The sequence below is a fragment of the Salmo salar genome, chromosome 09 (genome assembly GCF_965601325.2).
Source record: "Salmo salar chromosome 09, fSalSal1, whole genome shotgun sequence".
NCBI classification, from domain to species: Eukaryota; Metazoa; Chordata; class Actinopteri; order Salmoniformes; family Salmonidae; genus Salmo; species Salmo salar.
In genome coordinates this window covers 53,374,299-53,390,777 of record NC_138299.1, presented here as the reverse complement: position 1 = coordinate 53,390,777, position 16,479 = coordinate 53,374,299, and the positions used below count along the sequence as shown (strand labels likewise).

The 16,479-nt window shown below is 40.7% G+C and overlaps 1 protein-coding gene across 1 annotated transcript in view; it reads right to left on the bottom strand.

Moving 5' to 3' along the window:
* LOC106611399 (dynactin subunit 1) overlaps positions 1-16,479 on the bottom strand; it is a gene marked incomplete at its 3' end in the record, with an annotated part of 283,242 nt that overhangs the window by 40,420 nt on the left and 226,343 nt on the right. Inside the window, exon 13 of the mRNA XM_082955503.1 lies at positions 16,003-16,162. Within this exon, the coding sequence (XP_082811629.1) occupies positions 16,003-16,162 (160 nt within the window). The remainder of the gene's footprint in view (positions 1-16,002; positions 16,163-16,479) is intronic.

Below are 16,479 nucleotides of genomic sequence, written 5' to 3'. Positions count from 1 at the left end.
TTATAACAGGGGCGTTGGTAGACACAATGTAAGTAACCTAATGTATGTCCCTCTAACTCAAATCAAATCAAATTGTATTAGTCACATGCGCCGAATACCTTACAGTTAAACTCTTACTTACGAGCCACTAACCAACAGTGCAGTTTCAAAACAATACGGATAAGAATAAGAGAGCAAAGTAACAAGTAATTAAAGAGCAGCAGTGAAAAATAACAATATACACAGGGGGTGCCGGTACAGAGTCAATGTGCGGAGGCACCGGTTAGTTGAGGTAATGTGTACATGTAGGTGGAGTTATTAAAGTGACTATGCATAGATGACAACAGAGAGTGGCAGTGGTGTGGAGAGGGGAGGGCAATGCAAATAGTCTGGGTAGCCATTTGACTAGATGTTCAGGAGTCTTATGGCTTGGGGGTAGAAGCTGTTTAGAAGCCTCTTGGACCTAGACTAAATCATTGTTGTCAGTGATCAGGCCTACCACTGTTGTGTCATCAGCTAATTGAATGATTTACATTTACATTTTAGTCATTTAGCAGACGCTCTTATCCAGAGTGACTTACAGTAGTGAATAGATACATTTCATTTTCATTTCATGCATTTCTTTTATTTAAAAAATATATAATTGTACTGGCCCCCCGTGGGAATCGAACCCACAACCCTGGCGTTGCACACACCATGCCGGCGTTGCAAACACCATGCTCTACCAACTGAGCCACAGGGAAAAGCCACAGGGAATGATGATGTTGGAGTCGTGCCTGGCCGTGCAGGGAGTGAACAGTACAGGAGGGGGCTGAGAACGCAACCCTGAGGGGCCCCTGTGTTGAGAATCAACGTGGCGGATGTGTTGTTACCTACCCTTACCACCTGGGGGCGGCCCATCAGGAAGTCCAGGATCCAGTTGCAAAGGAAGTTATTTAGTCCCAGGGTCCTTAGCTTAGTGATGAGCTTTGAGGGCACTATGGTGTTGAACGCTGAGCTGTAGTCAATGAATAGCATTCTCACATAGGTGTCCTTTTGTCCAGGTGGGAAAGGTCAGTGTGGAGTGCAATAGAGATTGCATCATCTGTGGATCTGTTGGGGCAGTATGGAGTGGGCCTAGGGTTTCTGTGATGATGGTGTTGATGTGAGCCATGACCAGCCTTTCAAAGCACTTCATGGCTACAGATGTGAGTGCTACGGGTCGGTAGTCATTTAGGCAGGTTACCTTAGTGTTCTTGGGCACAGGGATTATGGTGGTCTGCTTAAAACATGTTGGTATTACAGACTCGGACAGGGGGAGGTTGACAATGTCAGTGAAGACACTTGCTAGTTGGTTGGCGCATGCTCGCAGTACACGTCCTGGTAATCCGTCTGGCCCTGCGGCCTTGTGAATGTTGACCTGTTTAAAGGTCTTACTCACATCGGCTGCGGAGAGCGTGATCACACAGTTTTCCGGAAAAGCTGGTGCTCTCATGCATGTTTCAGTGTTATTTGCCTCGAAGCGAGCATAGAAGTAGTTTAGCTCGTCTGGTAGGCTCGTGTCACTGGGCATCTCTCGGCTGTGCTTCCCTTTGTTGTCTACAATGGTTTGCAAGCCCTGCCCCATCCGACAAGCATCAGAGCCGGTGTAGTACGACTCAATCTTAGTCCTGTATTGACGTTTTGCCTGTTTGATGGTTCGTCTGAGGGCATAGCAGGATTTCTTATAAGCTTCCGGGTTAATGTCCCGCTCCTTGAAAGCGGCAGCTCTAGCCTTTAGCTCAGTGCGGATGCTGCCTGTAAGCCATGGCTTCTGGTTGGGGTATGTACGTACGGACACTGTGGGGATGACATCATCGATGCACTTATTGATGAAGCCAAAGACAGATGTGGTGTACTCCTCAATGCCATTGGAGGAATCCCGGAACATATTCCAGTCTGTGCTAGCAAAACAGTCCTGTAGCTTAGCATCTGCTTCATCTGACTACTTTATTATTGACCGAGTCACTGGTGCTTCCTGCTTTAATTTTTGCTTGTTAGCAGGAATCAAGAGGATGGAGTTGTGGTCGGATTTGCCAAATGGAGGGCGAGGGAGAGCTTTGTATGTGTCTCTGTGTGTGGAGTATAGGTGGTCCAGAGTTCTTTTCCCTCTGGTTGCACATTTAACATGCTGATAGAAATTTGGTAAAACGGATTTAAGTTTCCCTGCATTAAAGTCCCCGGCTACTAAGAGAGCCGCCTCTGGGTGAGAATTTTCTTGTTTGCTTATGGCGGAATACAGCTCATTCAATGCTATCTTAGTGCCAACCTCTGACTGAGGTGGTATGTAAACAACTACTAAGAATACAGATGAGAACTCTCTCGGTAGGTAGTGTGGTCTACAGCTTATCATGATATTCTCTACCTCAGGCGTGCAGTAGTTTGAGACTTCCTTAGATATTGTGCATCAGCTGTTGTTTACAAAAATACACAGACCGCCGCCCCTTGTCTTACCAGACACCGCTATTCTATCCTGCCGGCACATCGTATAACCAGCCAGCTGTATGTTGAAATTGTGGTCGTTCAGCCACGACTCCGTGAAGCATAAGACGTTACAGTTTTTAATGTCCCGTTGGTAGTTTAATCTTCCACGTAACTCGTCAATTTTATTGTCCAAAGATTGCATGTTTGCGAGCAGAATTGAGGGAAGTGGGGGGTTTATTCGATCGCCTCCGAATCCTCAGAAGGAAGCCCGCTCTCCGGCATCTCTTTCTCCGCCTCCTCTTCACGCAGATCACTGGGGTTGAGGCCTGTTCACGAGGGAGCCATATATCCTCTGCCTCGGGCTCGTCAGAGTCATGAAAGAAGAAAAAGGATTCTGCTAGTCCGTGGTGAGTAATCACAGTCCTGATGTCTAGAAGTTATTTTCGGTCATAAGCGACGGTAGCGGCAACATCATGTACAAAATGAGTATAAAAATAATTTACAAACAAAGCAGATAAACGGACAAAAAAACCACAATCGGTTGGGGGCACGTAAAACGTCTGCCTTCTGCTCCGGCGCCATCGTAATAACTATCCTGAATGATCCTACAGCTATTGTATGCAGCAATCATGTGCCTATAAACCAGATTTATGGTTATGCTTTTAGCATTGAGGCGGTGTGCCTTAGTAGGAAGCTCACCCTGCACTAAATAAAATGAGAATATCTACTTCTGCTAAGCTTCCCAGTAAAGCAACGAAAACAAGCAAGCATCCCAGAAAAGTGATCAAAATAGCCCACGTTCACATATGTAGCTTAACAAGCTCAATGAAATTAATAACTTGCTAGCAACAGATGATATTCATCTCCGAAACTCACTTAGACAATACCCTTGATAATACGGTGGTAGCAATATAAGGTTATAATATTTACAGAAAATACAGAAATGCCAATGGTGGAGGTGTTGCTGTTTATATATTCAGAATATATTCCGTTTTCAGCTGTGCTAAAATAATTGCAAAAGGGTTTTCTAATGATCAATTAGCTTTTTAAGATGATAAACTTGGAGTAGCTAACACAACGTGCCATTGCAACACAGGAGTGATGGTTGTTGATAATGGGCCTCTGTACGCCTATGTAGATATTCCATTAATAACCTGTTAGGGCTAGGGGGCAGTATTGACACGGCTGGATAAAAAACATACCCGATTTAATCTGGTTACCACTCCTACCCAGTAACTAGAATATGCATATACTTATTACATATGGATAGAAAACACCCTAAAGTTTCTAAAACTGTTTGAATGGTGTCTGTGAGTATAACAGAACTCAAATGGCAGGTCAAAACCTGAGAGATTCCTTTACAGGAAGTGGCCTGTCTGACCATTTCTTGAACTTCTTTTCCATCTCTATCTTTTACTAAGGATCTCTGCTCTAACGTGACACTTCCCACGTCTTCCATAGGCTCTCAGAGCCCGGGAAAAAACAGAATGTCGTCATTCCAGCCCCAGGCTGAAACACATTATCGCCTTTCTCAAGTGGTCGATCAAGGGACTCTGGGCTTATGCGCTTGACCCGACCGCCCCCGCCTTTGTGATTTTTTCCTCTGTTTGCCGAAAAGGAGATTCCCTGTCGGAATATTATCGCTTTTCTATGAGAAAAATGGCGTAAAAATAGATTTTAAACAGCGGTTGACATGCTTCGAAGTACGGTAATGTAATATTTAGAATTTTATTGTCACGAATTGCGCCATGCGCGCGACACTTCTTTACCATTTCGGATAGTGTCTGGAACGCACGAACAAAACGCCGCTATTCGGATATAACGATGGATTATTTTGGACCAAACCAACATTTGTTATTGAAGTAGCAGTCCTGGGAGTGCATTCTGACGAAGACAATAAAAGGTAATCAAACTTTTATAATAGTAAATATGATTATGGTTAGTGCTAAACTTGCCGGGTGTCTAAATAGCGAGCCCGTGATGCCTGGCCTATGTACTTAGAATATTGCAAAATGTGCTTTCACCAAAAAGCTATTTTAAAATCGGACATATCGAGTGCATAGAGGAGGTATGTATCTATAATTCTTAAAATAATTGTTATGCTTTTTGTGAACGTTTATCGTGAGTAATTTAGTAAAATGTTAGCGAATTCCCCGGAAGTTTGCGGGGGGTATGCTAGTTCTGAACGTCACATGCTAATGTAAAAAGCTGGTTTTTGATATAAATATGAACTTGATTGAACAAAACATGCATGTATTGTATAACATAATGTCCTAGGGTTGTCATCTGATGAAGATCATCAAAGGTGAGTGCTGCATTTAGCTGTCTTCTGGGTTTTGGTGACATTATATGCTGGCTTGAAAAATGGGTGTCTGATTATTTCTGGCTTGGTACTCTGCTGACATAATCTAATGTTTTGCTTTCGTTGTAAAGCCTTTTTGAAATCGGACAGTGTGGTTAGATTAACGAGAGTCTTGTCTTTAAATAGCTGTAAAATAGTCATATGTTTGAGAAATTGAAGTAATAGGATTTTTAAGGTTTTGAAAATCGCGCCACAGGCTTAAAGTGGCTGTTGAGTAGGGGGGACGCAAGCGTCCCACCTAGCCCATAGAGGTTAAAAAAAATCAGCCGTTTCCAGCTACAATAGTCATTTACCACATTAACTTGTTATGGATAGGGGGCAGTATTTTCACGGCCGGATAAAAAACGTACCCGATTTAATCTGGTTATTACTCCTGCCCAGAAACTAGAATATGCATATAATTAGTAGCTTTGGATAGAAAACACTCCAAAGTTTCTAAAACTGTTTGAATGTTGTCTGTGAGTATAACAGAACTCAAATGGCAGGCCAAAACCTGAGAAGATTCTGTACAGGAAGTACCCTGTCTGACCATTTCTTGGCCTTATTTGTCATCTCTATCCAAAACAAAGGATCTCTGCTGTAACGTGACACTTTCTAAGGCTCCCATAGGCTCTCAGAAGGCGCCAGAACGTTGAATGATGACTCTGCAGTTACTGGCTGAAAAACAGTAGTGCATTTGGTAAGTGGTGGATCTGAGAACAATGAGACGGGCGTGCGCATGCACGTGAAGAGTCCATTTTAGATTTTGAGTCTTTGAACGGAAAGGACGTCTCCCGGTCGGAATATTATCGCTTTTTTACGAGAAAAATCACATATAAATTGATTTTAAACAGCGTTTTGACATGCTTCGAAGTACGGTAATGGAATATTTTGAATTTGTTTGTCACGATACGCGTCCGCGCGTCACCCTTCGTTACCCTTCGGATAGTGTCTTGAACGCACGAACAAAACGCCGCTGTTTGGATATAACTATGGATTATTTGGAACCAAACCAACATTTGTTGTTGAAGTAGAAGTCCTGGGAGTGCATTCTGACGAAGAACAGAAAAGGCAATCCAATTTGTCTTATAGTAAATCTGAGTTTGGTGAGTACCAAACTTGGTGGGTGTCAAATTAGCTAGCCCGTGATGGCAAGCTATCTACTCAGAATATTGCAAAATGTGCTTTCACCGAAAAGCTATTTTAAAATCGGACACCGCGATTGCATAAAGGAGTTCTGTATCTATAATTCTTAAAATAATTGTTATGTTTTTTGTGAACGTTTATCGTGAGTAATTTAGTAAATTCACCGGAAGTGTTCGGTGGGAATGCTAGTTCTGAACATCACATGCTAATGTAAAAAGCTGGTTTTTGATATAAATATGTACTTGATTGAACAAAACATGCATGTATTGTATAACATAATGTCCTAGGAGTGTCATCTGATGAAGATCATCAAAGGTTAGTGCTGCATTTAGCTGTGGTTTTGGTTTTTGTGACATTATATGCTAGCTTGAAAAATGGGTGTCTGATTATTTCTGGCTTGGTACTCTGCTGACATAATCTAATGTTTTGCTTTCGTTGTAAAGCCTTTTTGAAATCGGACAGTGTGGTTAGATAAAGGAGAGTCTTGTCTTTAACCTCTTGAGGATACCGTAGGATAGGGGGCGCCACAGCGCATTTTGAAAAAAAATCTTCCCATTTTCAACGGCCTACTAATCAAACTCAGAAGATAGGGCATGCATATACTTATTATATATGGATAGAAAACACTCTAAAGTTTCTAAAACTGTTTGAATGGTGTCTGTGAGTATAACAGAACTCAAATGGCAGTCAAAACCCCGAGACCGATTGAAACAGGAAGTGGAATTCTGAATTGTGGACTTGACTTCTCATCTTTCCTTATTAATCACACCGTTAACCATGGTTCAGTGAGCACTTCCTATTGCTTCCACTAGATGTCGCCAGTCCTTTCACAGTGGTTTGAGCCTTATAGAGTCAAAACTCTTTGAATGACACGAGTTTGAAATTGGTCACAGGGGATGGGCCATCACCATTATGACGCCGGCGGCCATGTCTGCCCCCGCCTTTGGATACGGTTTTAAAGGCCATGACATCATCCCCCTCGAATCTTATTGGCTCTCTTGGTGTTAGAGGCCCTGAAGATTTATTTTATACAACGTTTGACATGTTTGAACGAACCTACATGCGCGAGCATTGCATTTATTCTGAACTTCAGAGCTGCGCTTCGAGAGAGCCATAGGACGCGCTACCAACATCAGGTTAACCTGTTGGGTCTAGGGGGCAGCATTTGCACGTCTGGATAAAAAAAATGTACCCGATTTAATCTGGTTACTAATCCTACCCAGTAACTAGAATATGCATATACTTATTATATATGGATAGAAAACACTCTAAAGTTTCCAAAACTGTTTGAATGGTGTCTGTGAGTATAACAGAACTCATTTGGCAGGCAAAACCCTGAGACATTTTCTGACAGGAAGTGGATACCTGATGTGTTGTATTGATTTTAAACCTATCCCATTGAAAAACACAGGGGTTTAGGAATATTTTGGCACTTCCTATTGCTTCCACTAGATGTCACCAGCCTTTACAAAGTGTTTTGAGTCTTCTGGAGGGAGATCTGACCGAACAAGAGCCATGGAACGGTGATGTCCCATTAGACACCTGGCGCGCTACTTCATGTTGGGTACCCTCGTTCCAATACGTTATAAAAGGCTATGCATTCGTCCACCTTGAATATTATTCATGTTCTGGTTAAAAAAGGCCCTAATGATTTATGCTATACAACGTTTGACATGTTTGAACGAACGGAAATATATTTTTTCCCCTCGTTCATGACGAGAAGTCCGGCTGGCTTACATCATGTGCTAACGAGACGGAGATTTTTGGACATAAATGATGAGCTTTTTTGAACAAAACTACATTCGTTATGGACCTGTGATACCTGGAAGTGACATCTGATGAAGAGAATCAAAGGTAATGGATTATTTACATAGTATTTTCGATTTTAGATCTCCCCAACATGACGTCTAGTCTGTATCGCAACGCGTATTTTTCTGGGCACAGTGCTCAGATTATTGCAAAGTGTGATTTCCCAGTAAGGTTATTTTTAAATCTGGCAAGTTGATTGCGTTCAAAAGATGTAAATCTATAATTCTTTAAATGACAATATAATATTTTACCAATGTTTTCTAATTTTAATTATTTAATTTGTGACGCTGACTTGACTGCCGGTTATTGGAGGGAAACGATTTCCTCAACATCAATGCCATAGTAAAACGCTGTTTTTGTATATAAATATGAACTTGATAGAACTAAAAATGCATGCATTGTCTAACATAATGTCCTAGGAGTGTCATCTGATGGAGATTGTAAAAGGTTAGTGTATCATTTTAGCTGGTTTTATGGTTTTGGTGACCCTGTCTTTGACTTGACAAAACATTACACACAACTCTTGTAAATGTACTGTCCTAACATACTCTAAATTTATGCTTTCGCCGTAAAACCTTTTTGAAATCGTAAAACGTGGTTAGATTAAGGAGATGTTTATCTTTCAAATGGTGTAACATAGTTGTATTTTTGAAAAATTTGAATTTTGACATTTATTTGGATTCAAATTTGCCGCTCTTGAAATGCACCTGCTGTTGATGGAGTGCACCACAGGTGGCACGCTAGCGTCCCACCTAGCCCCAAGAGGTTATTAACCTGTTAGGGCTAGGGGGCAGTATTGACACGGCTGGATAAAAAAACATACCCGATTTAATCTGGTTACCACTCCTACCCAGTAACTAGAATATGCATATACTTATTACATATGGATAGAAAACACCCTAAATTTTCTAAAACTGTTTGAATGGTGTCTGTGAGTATAACAGAACTCATTTGGCAGGCAAAACCCTGAGACATTTTCTGACAGGAAGTGGATACCTGATGTGTTGTATTGCCTTTAAACCTATCCCATTGAAAAAAACAGGGGCTGAGGAATATTTTGGCACTTCCTATTGCTTCCACTAGATGTCACCAGCCTTTACAAAGTGTTTTGAGTCTTCTGGAGGGAGATCTGACCGAACAAGAGCCATGGAACGATGATGTCCCATTAGACACCTGGCGCGCGAGTTCATGTTGGGTACCCTCGTTCCAATACGTTATAAAAGAGTATGCATTCGTCCACCTTGAATATTATTCATGTTCTGATTAAAAAAGGCCCTAATGATTTATGCTATACAACGTTTGACATGTTTGAACGAACGTAAATATATTTTTTCCCCTCGTTCATGACGAGAAGTCCGGCTGGCTTAGATCATGTGCTAACAAGACGGAGATTTTTGGACATAAATGATGAGCTTTTTTGAACAAAACTACATTCGTTATGGACCTGTGATACCTGGAAGTGACATCTGATGAAGAGAATCAAAGGTAATGGATTATTTACATAGTATTTTCGATTTTAGATCTCCCCAACATGACGTCTAGTCTGTATCGCAACGCGTATTTTTCTGGGCGCAGTGCTCAGATTATTGCAAAGTGTGATTTCCCAGTAAGGTTATTTTTAAATCTGGCAAGTTGATTGCGTTCAAGAGATGTAAATCTATAATTCTTTAAATGACAATATAATATTTTACCAATGTTTTCTAATTTTAATTATTTAATTTGTGACGCTGACTTGACTGCCGGTTATTGGAGGGAAACGATTTCCTCAACATCAATGCCATAGTAAAACGCTGTTTTTGGATATAAATATGAACTTGATAGAACTAAAAATGCATGCATTGTCTAACATAATGTCCTAGGAGTGTCATCTGATGGAGATTGTAAAAGGTTAGTGCATCATTTTAGCTGGTTTTATGGTTTTGGTGACCCTGTCTTTGACTTGACAAAACATTACACACAACTCTTGTAAATGTACTGTCCTAACATACTCTAAATTTATGCTTTCGCCGTAAAACCTTTTTGAAATCGTAAAACGTGGTTAGATTAAGGAGATGTTTATCTTTCAAAGGGTGTAAAATAGTTGTATGTTTGAAAAATTTGAATTTTGACATTTATTTGGATTCAAATTTGCCGCTCTTGAAATGCACCTGCTGTTGATGGAGTGCACCACGGGTGGCACGCTAGCGTCCCACCTAGCCCATAGAGGTTAACCTCTTGGCGTTCCCCTAGGATAAGGGGCGGCACAGTGCATTTTGAAAACAATTCGTGCCCATTTTAAACGGCCTCCTACTCAAACTCAGAAGCTAGGATATGCATATAATTAATACTTGTGGATAGAAAACACCCTAAAGTTTCTAAAACTGTTTGAATGGTGTCTGTGAGTATAACAGAACTCATATGGCAGTCAAAACCCCGAGACAGATGGAAACAGGAAGTAGAATTCTGAATTGCGAACTCAACTTCATCACGTTGCCTATTAATCACACCGTGAGCTATGGTTCATTGAGCACTTCCTATTGCTTCCACTAGATGTCCCCAGTCTTCACAAATTGGTTTGAGCCTTCTACTGTTAAAATTGAATGAATGAGACGCTGTGGAACGTGGTCACACGGAGAGGGCCATCACCATTATGACGCCGGCGCCCCTGGTTACCCTCCCCTTTCGAAACGTTTTGAAACACAATGCAATCGTCCCCCTCGAATCTTATTGGCTCTCTTGTTGAAAACCCCCCTGAAGATTTATGTTATACAACGTTTGACATGTTTGAACGAACCTAAATGGGGAAAAAATGCATTTTCTCGAAATGGCTGTCCAGTGGCCGACGGAAGTTTTGGAGCAGCCTTCAGACGCGCAAACAAGAACAAGCTCTTGGAACATTAAGGAGTATTTTTTTCGAACAAAAATACATTTGTTGTGGACCTGGGATTCCTGGAAGTGCTTTCTGATGAAGACAACCAAAGGTAAGGGATTATTGACAATAGTATACAAGACTAGATGTGATATGCGATTGTTCCAAGATGGCGCTGAATTGTAACATTAGCCTATTTTTCTGAGTATCGCATCCTCTTTCATCGCAAAGTATGATTACCCAGTAAAGTTAATTTTAAATCTGGCATTACAGGTGCTTTCAAGAGATATTCATCTATAAATCTTAGAATGACAATATTACATTTTTAAAATGTTTTCGAATAGTAATTTAGTAAATTGTAGCTCTGTTTCATCGGATGCATTTGATGGAAAATAGTTAGTCAACGTTACGCACCGATGTAAAATGCTGTTTTTATATATAAATATGAACTTTATCGAACAAAAGAATGCATGTATTGTGTAACATGATGTCCTAGGTGTGTCATCTGATGAAGATTGTCAAAGGTTAGTGCTGAATTTAGCTGTTTTTTGGTTATTTGTGATGCATGTGGTTGGTCGGAAAATGGCTATGTGGCTACTTTTACGATATACTCCTCTAACATAATCTAATGTTTTGCTTTTGATGTAAAGCCTTTTTGAAATCGGACAACGTGGTTCGATTCAGGAGAGGTGTATCTACAAAACGATATAATTATTATTATTTTTTTTTCAATTATTACATTTTGTTATGCTAATGGCGATATGGTTTTTCGCTGGATGTCCGTCCAGGCCGCACAGGGGTTAACAATGTCTACACTGTATTTCTGATCAATTTGATGTTATTTTAATGGACAAAAATTGTGCTTTTCTTTCAAAAACAAGGACATTTTTAAGTGACCCCAAACTTTTGAACGATAGTGTATGTGTTATGGCTTTACACCCCCTGCTATATTGTGGATAAAGAGTTACCTGTCTAACAGAACACAGAGAGTGTTCTTTAATGGAAGCCTCTCCAACATGATCCAGGTAGAATCAGGAATTCCCCAGGGCAGCTGTCTAGGCCCCTTACTTTTTTCAATATTTATTAACGACATGCCACTGGCTTTGAGTTAAGCCAGAGTGTCTATGTACGCAGATGACTCAACACTATACACGTCAGCTGCTACAACGACTGAAATGACTGCAACACTTAACCTCTTGGCGTTCCCCTAGGATAGTGCATTTTGAAAACAATTCGTGCCCATTTTAAACGGCCTCCTACTCAAACTCAGAAGCTAGGATATGCATATAATTAATACTTGTGGATAGAAAACACCCTAAAGTTTCTAAAACTGTTTGAATGGTGTCTGTGAGTATAACAGAACTCATATGGCAGTCAAAACCCCGAGACAGATGGAAACAGGAAGTAGAATTCTGAATTCCGAACTCAACTTCATCACGTTGCCTATTAATCACACCGTGAGCTATGGTTCATTGAGCACTTCCTATTGCTTCCACTAGATGTCCCCAGTCTTCACAAATTGGTTTGAGCCTTCTACTGTTAAAATTGAATGAATGAGACGCTGTGGAACGTGGTCACACGGAGAGGGCCATCACCATTATGACGCCGGCGCCCCTGGTTACCCTCCCCTTTCGAAACGTTTTGAAACACAATGCAATCGTCCCCCTCAAATCTTATTGGCTCTCTTGTTGAAAACCCCCCTGAAGATTTATGTTATACAACGTTTGACATGTTTGAACGAACCTAAATGGGGAAAAAATGCATTTTCTCTAAATGGCTGTCCAGTGGCCCGACGGAAGTTTTGGAGCAGCCTTCAGACGCGCAAACAAGAACAAGCTCTTGGAACATAAAGGAGTATTTTTTTCGAACAAAAATACATTTGTTGTGGACCTGGGATTCCTGGAAGTGCTTTCTGATGAAGACAACCAAAGGTAAGGGATTATTGACAATAGTATACAAGACTAGATGTGATATGCGATTGTTCCAAGATGGCGCTGAACTGTAACGTTAGGCTATTTTTCAGAGTATCGCATCCCCTTTCATCGCAAAGTATGATTACCCAGTAAAGTTAATTTTAAATCTGGCATTACAGGTGCTTTCAAGAGATATTCATCAATAAATCTTAGAATGACAATATTACATTTTTAAAATGTTTTCGAATAGTAATTTAGTAAATTGTAGCTCTGTTTCATCGGATGCATTTGAGGGAAAATAGTTAGTCAACGTTACGCACCGATGTAAAATGCTGTTTTTATATATAAATATGAACTTTATCGAACAAAAGAATGCATGTATTGTGTAACATGATGTCCTAGGTGTGTCATCTGATGAAGATTGTCAAAGGTTAGTGCTGCATTTAGCTGTTTTTTGGTTATTTGTAATGCATGTGGTTGGTCGGAAAATGGCTATGTGGCTACTTTTACGATATACTCCTCTAACATAATCTAATGTTTTGCTTTTGCTGTAAAGCCTTTTTGAAATCGGACAACGTGGTTCGATTCAGGAGAGGTGTATCTACAAAACGATATAAATGTTTTTTTTTTTTTTTCAATTATTACATTTTGTTATGCTAATGGCGATATGGTTTTTCGCTGGATGTCCGTCCAGGCCGCACAGGGGTTAACAATGTCTACACTGTATTTCTGATCAATTTGATGTTATTTTAATGGACAAAAATTGTGCTTTTCTTTCAAAAACAAGGACATTTTTAAGTGACCCCAAACTTTTGAACGATAGTGTATGTGTTATGGCTTTACACCCCCTGCTATATTGTGGATAAAGAGTTACCTGTCTAACAGAACACAGAGAGTGTTCTTTAATGGAAGCCTCTCCAACATGATCCAGGTAGAATCAGGAATTCCCCAGGGCAGCTGTCTAGGCCCCTTACTTTTTTCAATATTTATTAACGACATGCCACTGGCTTTGAGTAAAGCCAGTGTGTCTATGTACGCAGATGACTCAACACTATACACGTCAGCTGCTACAACGACTGAAATGACTGCAACACTTAACCTGTTAGGGCTAGGGGGCAGTATTGACACGGCTGGATAAAAAACGTACCCGATTTAATCTGGTTACTACTCCTGCCCAGTAACTAGAATATGCATATAATTATTGGCTTTGGATAGAAAACACCCTAAAGTTTCTAAAACTGTTTGAATGGTGTCTGTGAGTATAACAGAACTCATATGGCAGGCAAAAACCTGAGAAGATTTCATGCAGGAAGTGGCCTGTCTGACAAGGTGTCGTTCTTCTTGTCTCTGTTTATTGAAGAGTGAGGATCTTAGCTGTCCCGTGACACTTCCTACGGCTGCCATAGGTTCTCAGAAGGCGGCAAAACGCTGAATCGTGGCTTTGCAGGCTCTGGCTGAAACAAAGTAGCGCGTTTGGGTAGTGGCTGGTTACAGTACTGTGAGACTCAGGCTCGTGCCCCCGTCGACTGAAAGCTTTGTTTTCTTTCCTCTGTTTAGCTAAATGGACATTCCCGGTTGGAATATTATCGCTTTTTTACGAGAAAAATGGCATAAAAATTGATTTTAAACAGCGGTTGACATGCTTCGATGTACGGTAATGGAATATTTAGATTTTTTTTGTCACGAATTGCGCCATGCGCGCGACCCTGATTTACCATTTCGGATAGTGTCTGGGACGCACGAACAAAACGGCGCTATTCGGATATAACGATGGATTATTTTGGACCAAACCAACATTTGTTATTGAAGTAGCAGTCCTGGGAGTGCATTCTGACGAAGACAACAAAAGGTAATCAAACTTTTATAATAGTAAATCTGATATTGGTGAGTGCTAAACTTGCCGGGTGTCTAACTAGCTAGCCCGTGATGGCTGGGCTATGTACTTAGAATATTGCAAAATGTGCTTTCACCAAAAAGCTATTTTAAAATCGGACATATCGAGTGCATAGAGGAGTTCTGTATCTATAATTCTTAAAATAATTGTTATGCTTTTTGTGAACGTTTATCGTGAGTAATTTAGTAAATTGTTAGTGAATTCGCCGGAAGTTTGCGGGGGGTATGCTAGTTCTGAACGTCACATGCTAATGTAAAAAGCTGGTTTTTGATATAAATATGAACTTGCTTGAACAAAACATGCATGTATTGTATAACATAATGTCCTAGGGTTGTCATCTGATGAAGATCATCAAAGGTTAGTGCTGCATTTAGCTGTCTTCTGGGTTTTTGTGACATTATATGCTAGCTTGAAAAATGGGTGTCTGATTATTTCTGGCTTGGTACTCTGCTGACAAAATCTAATGTTTTGCTTTCGTTGTAAAGCCTTTTTGAAATCGGACAGTGTGGTTAGATTAACGAGAGTCTTGTCTTTAAATAGCTGTAAAATAGTCATATGTTTGAGAAATTGAAGTAATAGCATTTCAAAGGTTTTGAAAATCGCGCCACAGGATTCAACTGGCTGTTACGTAGGTGGGACGAATTCGTCCCGCCTGCCCCAGAGAGGTTAACAAAGAGCTGCAGTCAGTTTCAGAATGGGTGGCAAGGAATAAGTTAGTCCTAAATATTTAAAAACTAAATGCATTGTATTTGGGACAAACCATTCCCTAAATCCTAAACCTCAACTAAATATTGTAATAAATAATGTAGAAATTGAGCAAGTTGAGATGACTAAACTGCTTGGAGTAACCCTGGATTGTAAACTGTCATAGTCAAAACATATTGATACAACAGCAGCTAAGATGGGGCAAAGTCTGTCAGCACTATCAGCAAGGCAGGTCCTACAGGCCCTAGTTTTGTCACACCTAGACTACTGTTGAGTCGTGTGGTCAGGTGCCACAAAGAGGGACTTAGGAAAATTGCAATTGGCTCAGAACAGGGCAGCATGGTTGGCCCTTGGATGTACACAGAGAGCTAACATTAATAATATGCATGTCAATCTCTCCTGACTCAAAGTGGAAGAGAGATTGACTTCATCACTACTTGTATTTATGAGAGGTATTGACATGTTGAATTCACGGAGCTGTCTGTTTAAACTACTGGCACACAGCTCGGACACCCATACATACCCCACAAGACATGCCACTAGAGGTCTCTTCACAGTCCCCAAGTCCAGAACAGACTATGGGAGACGCACAGTACTACATAAAGCCATGACTACATGGAACTCTATTCCACATCAGGTAACTGATACAGCAGTAGAATCAGATTTAAAAAGCAGGTAAAAAATACACCTTTGAAGAAACACTAATGGGCATCCATAATAAATACAAACACACAGGAAGCTGTCATAGGGTGTATCATTCAGCTTGGGAAGCCCTGACCTGCCTTCCACCTGGGCAATTATGTGTCTCACTGTCCTAGAAATACCTCAAACCTGATGGAAAACAAGCCCAGATTCCACCAGGGTGACGTTCCCCTTGAAAAACATAGATTAACTGTATAACCATAGGACAGTGCTGTGTGCTGACCTGTTCTTTGAGTTCATCGATGGTCCTCTCGGCCAGCTTCATCTCCTCCTGGAGTTTCTCTCTCTGAGTCCTCAGGGTGTCCAGCTCTATACTCTTCCTCTCCGTCTGCTTCTGGAGCTTCACATGTTCCTGTTTCTCCGACACAGACAGGTCACGCATCCTAACACAGAGACAAAGTATATATACATAAACACACACACATTTATTAGATTTATTTATTGAACCTTTATTTAACTAGGCAAGTCAGTTAAGAACAAATTCTTATTTTCAATGACAGCCTACCGGGGAACAGTAGGTTAACTACCTTGTTCAGAGGCAGAACGACAGATTTTTTACCTTGTTGGCTCGGGGATTTGATCTAGCAACCTTTTGGTTACTGGCCCAACGCTCTAACCACCTGCATACTGTATATACTGAACAAAAATATAAATGTAAAAATGTAACAATTTCAACGATTTTACTATAAGGAAATCAGCC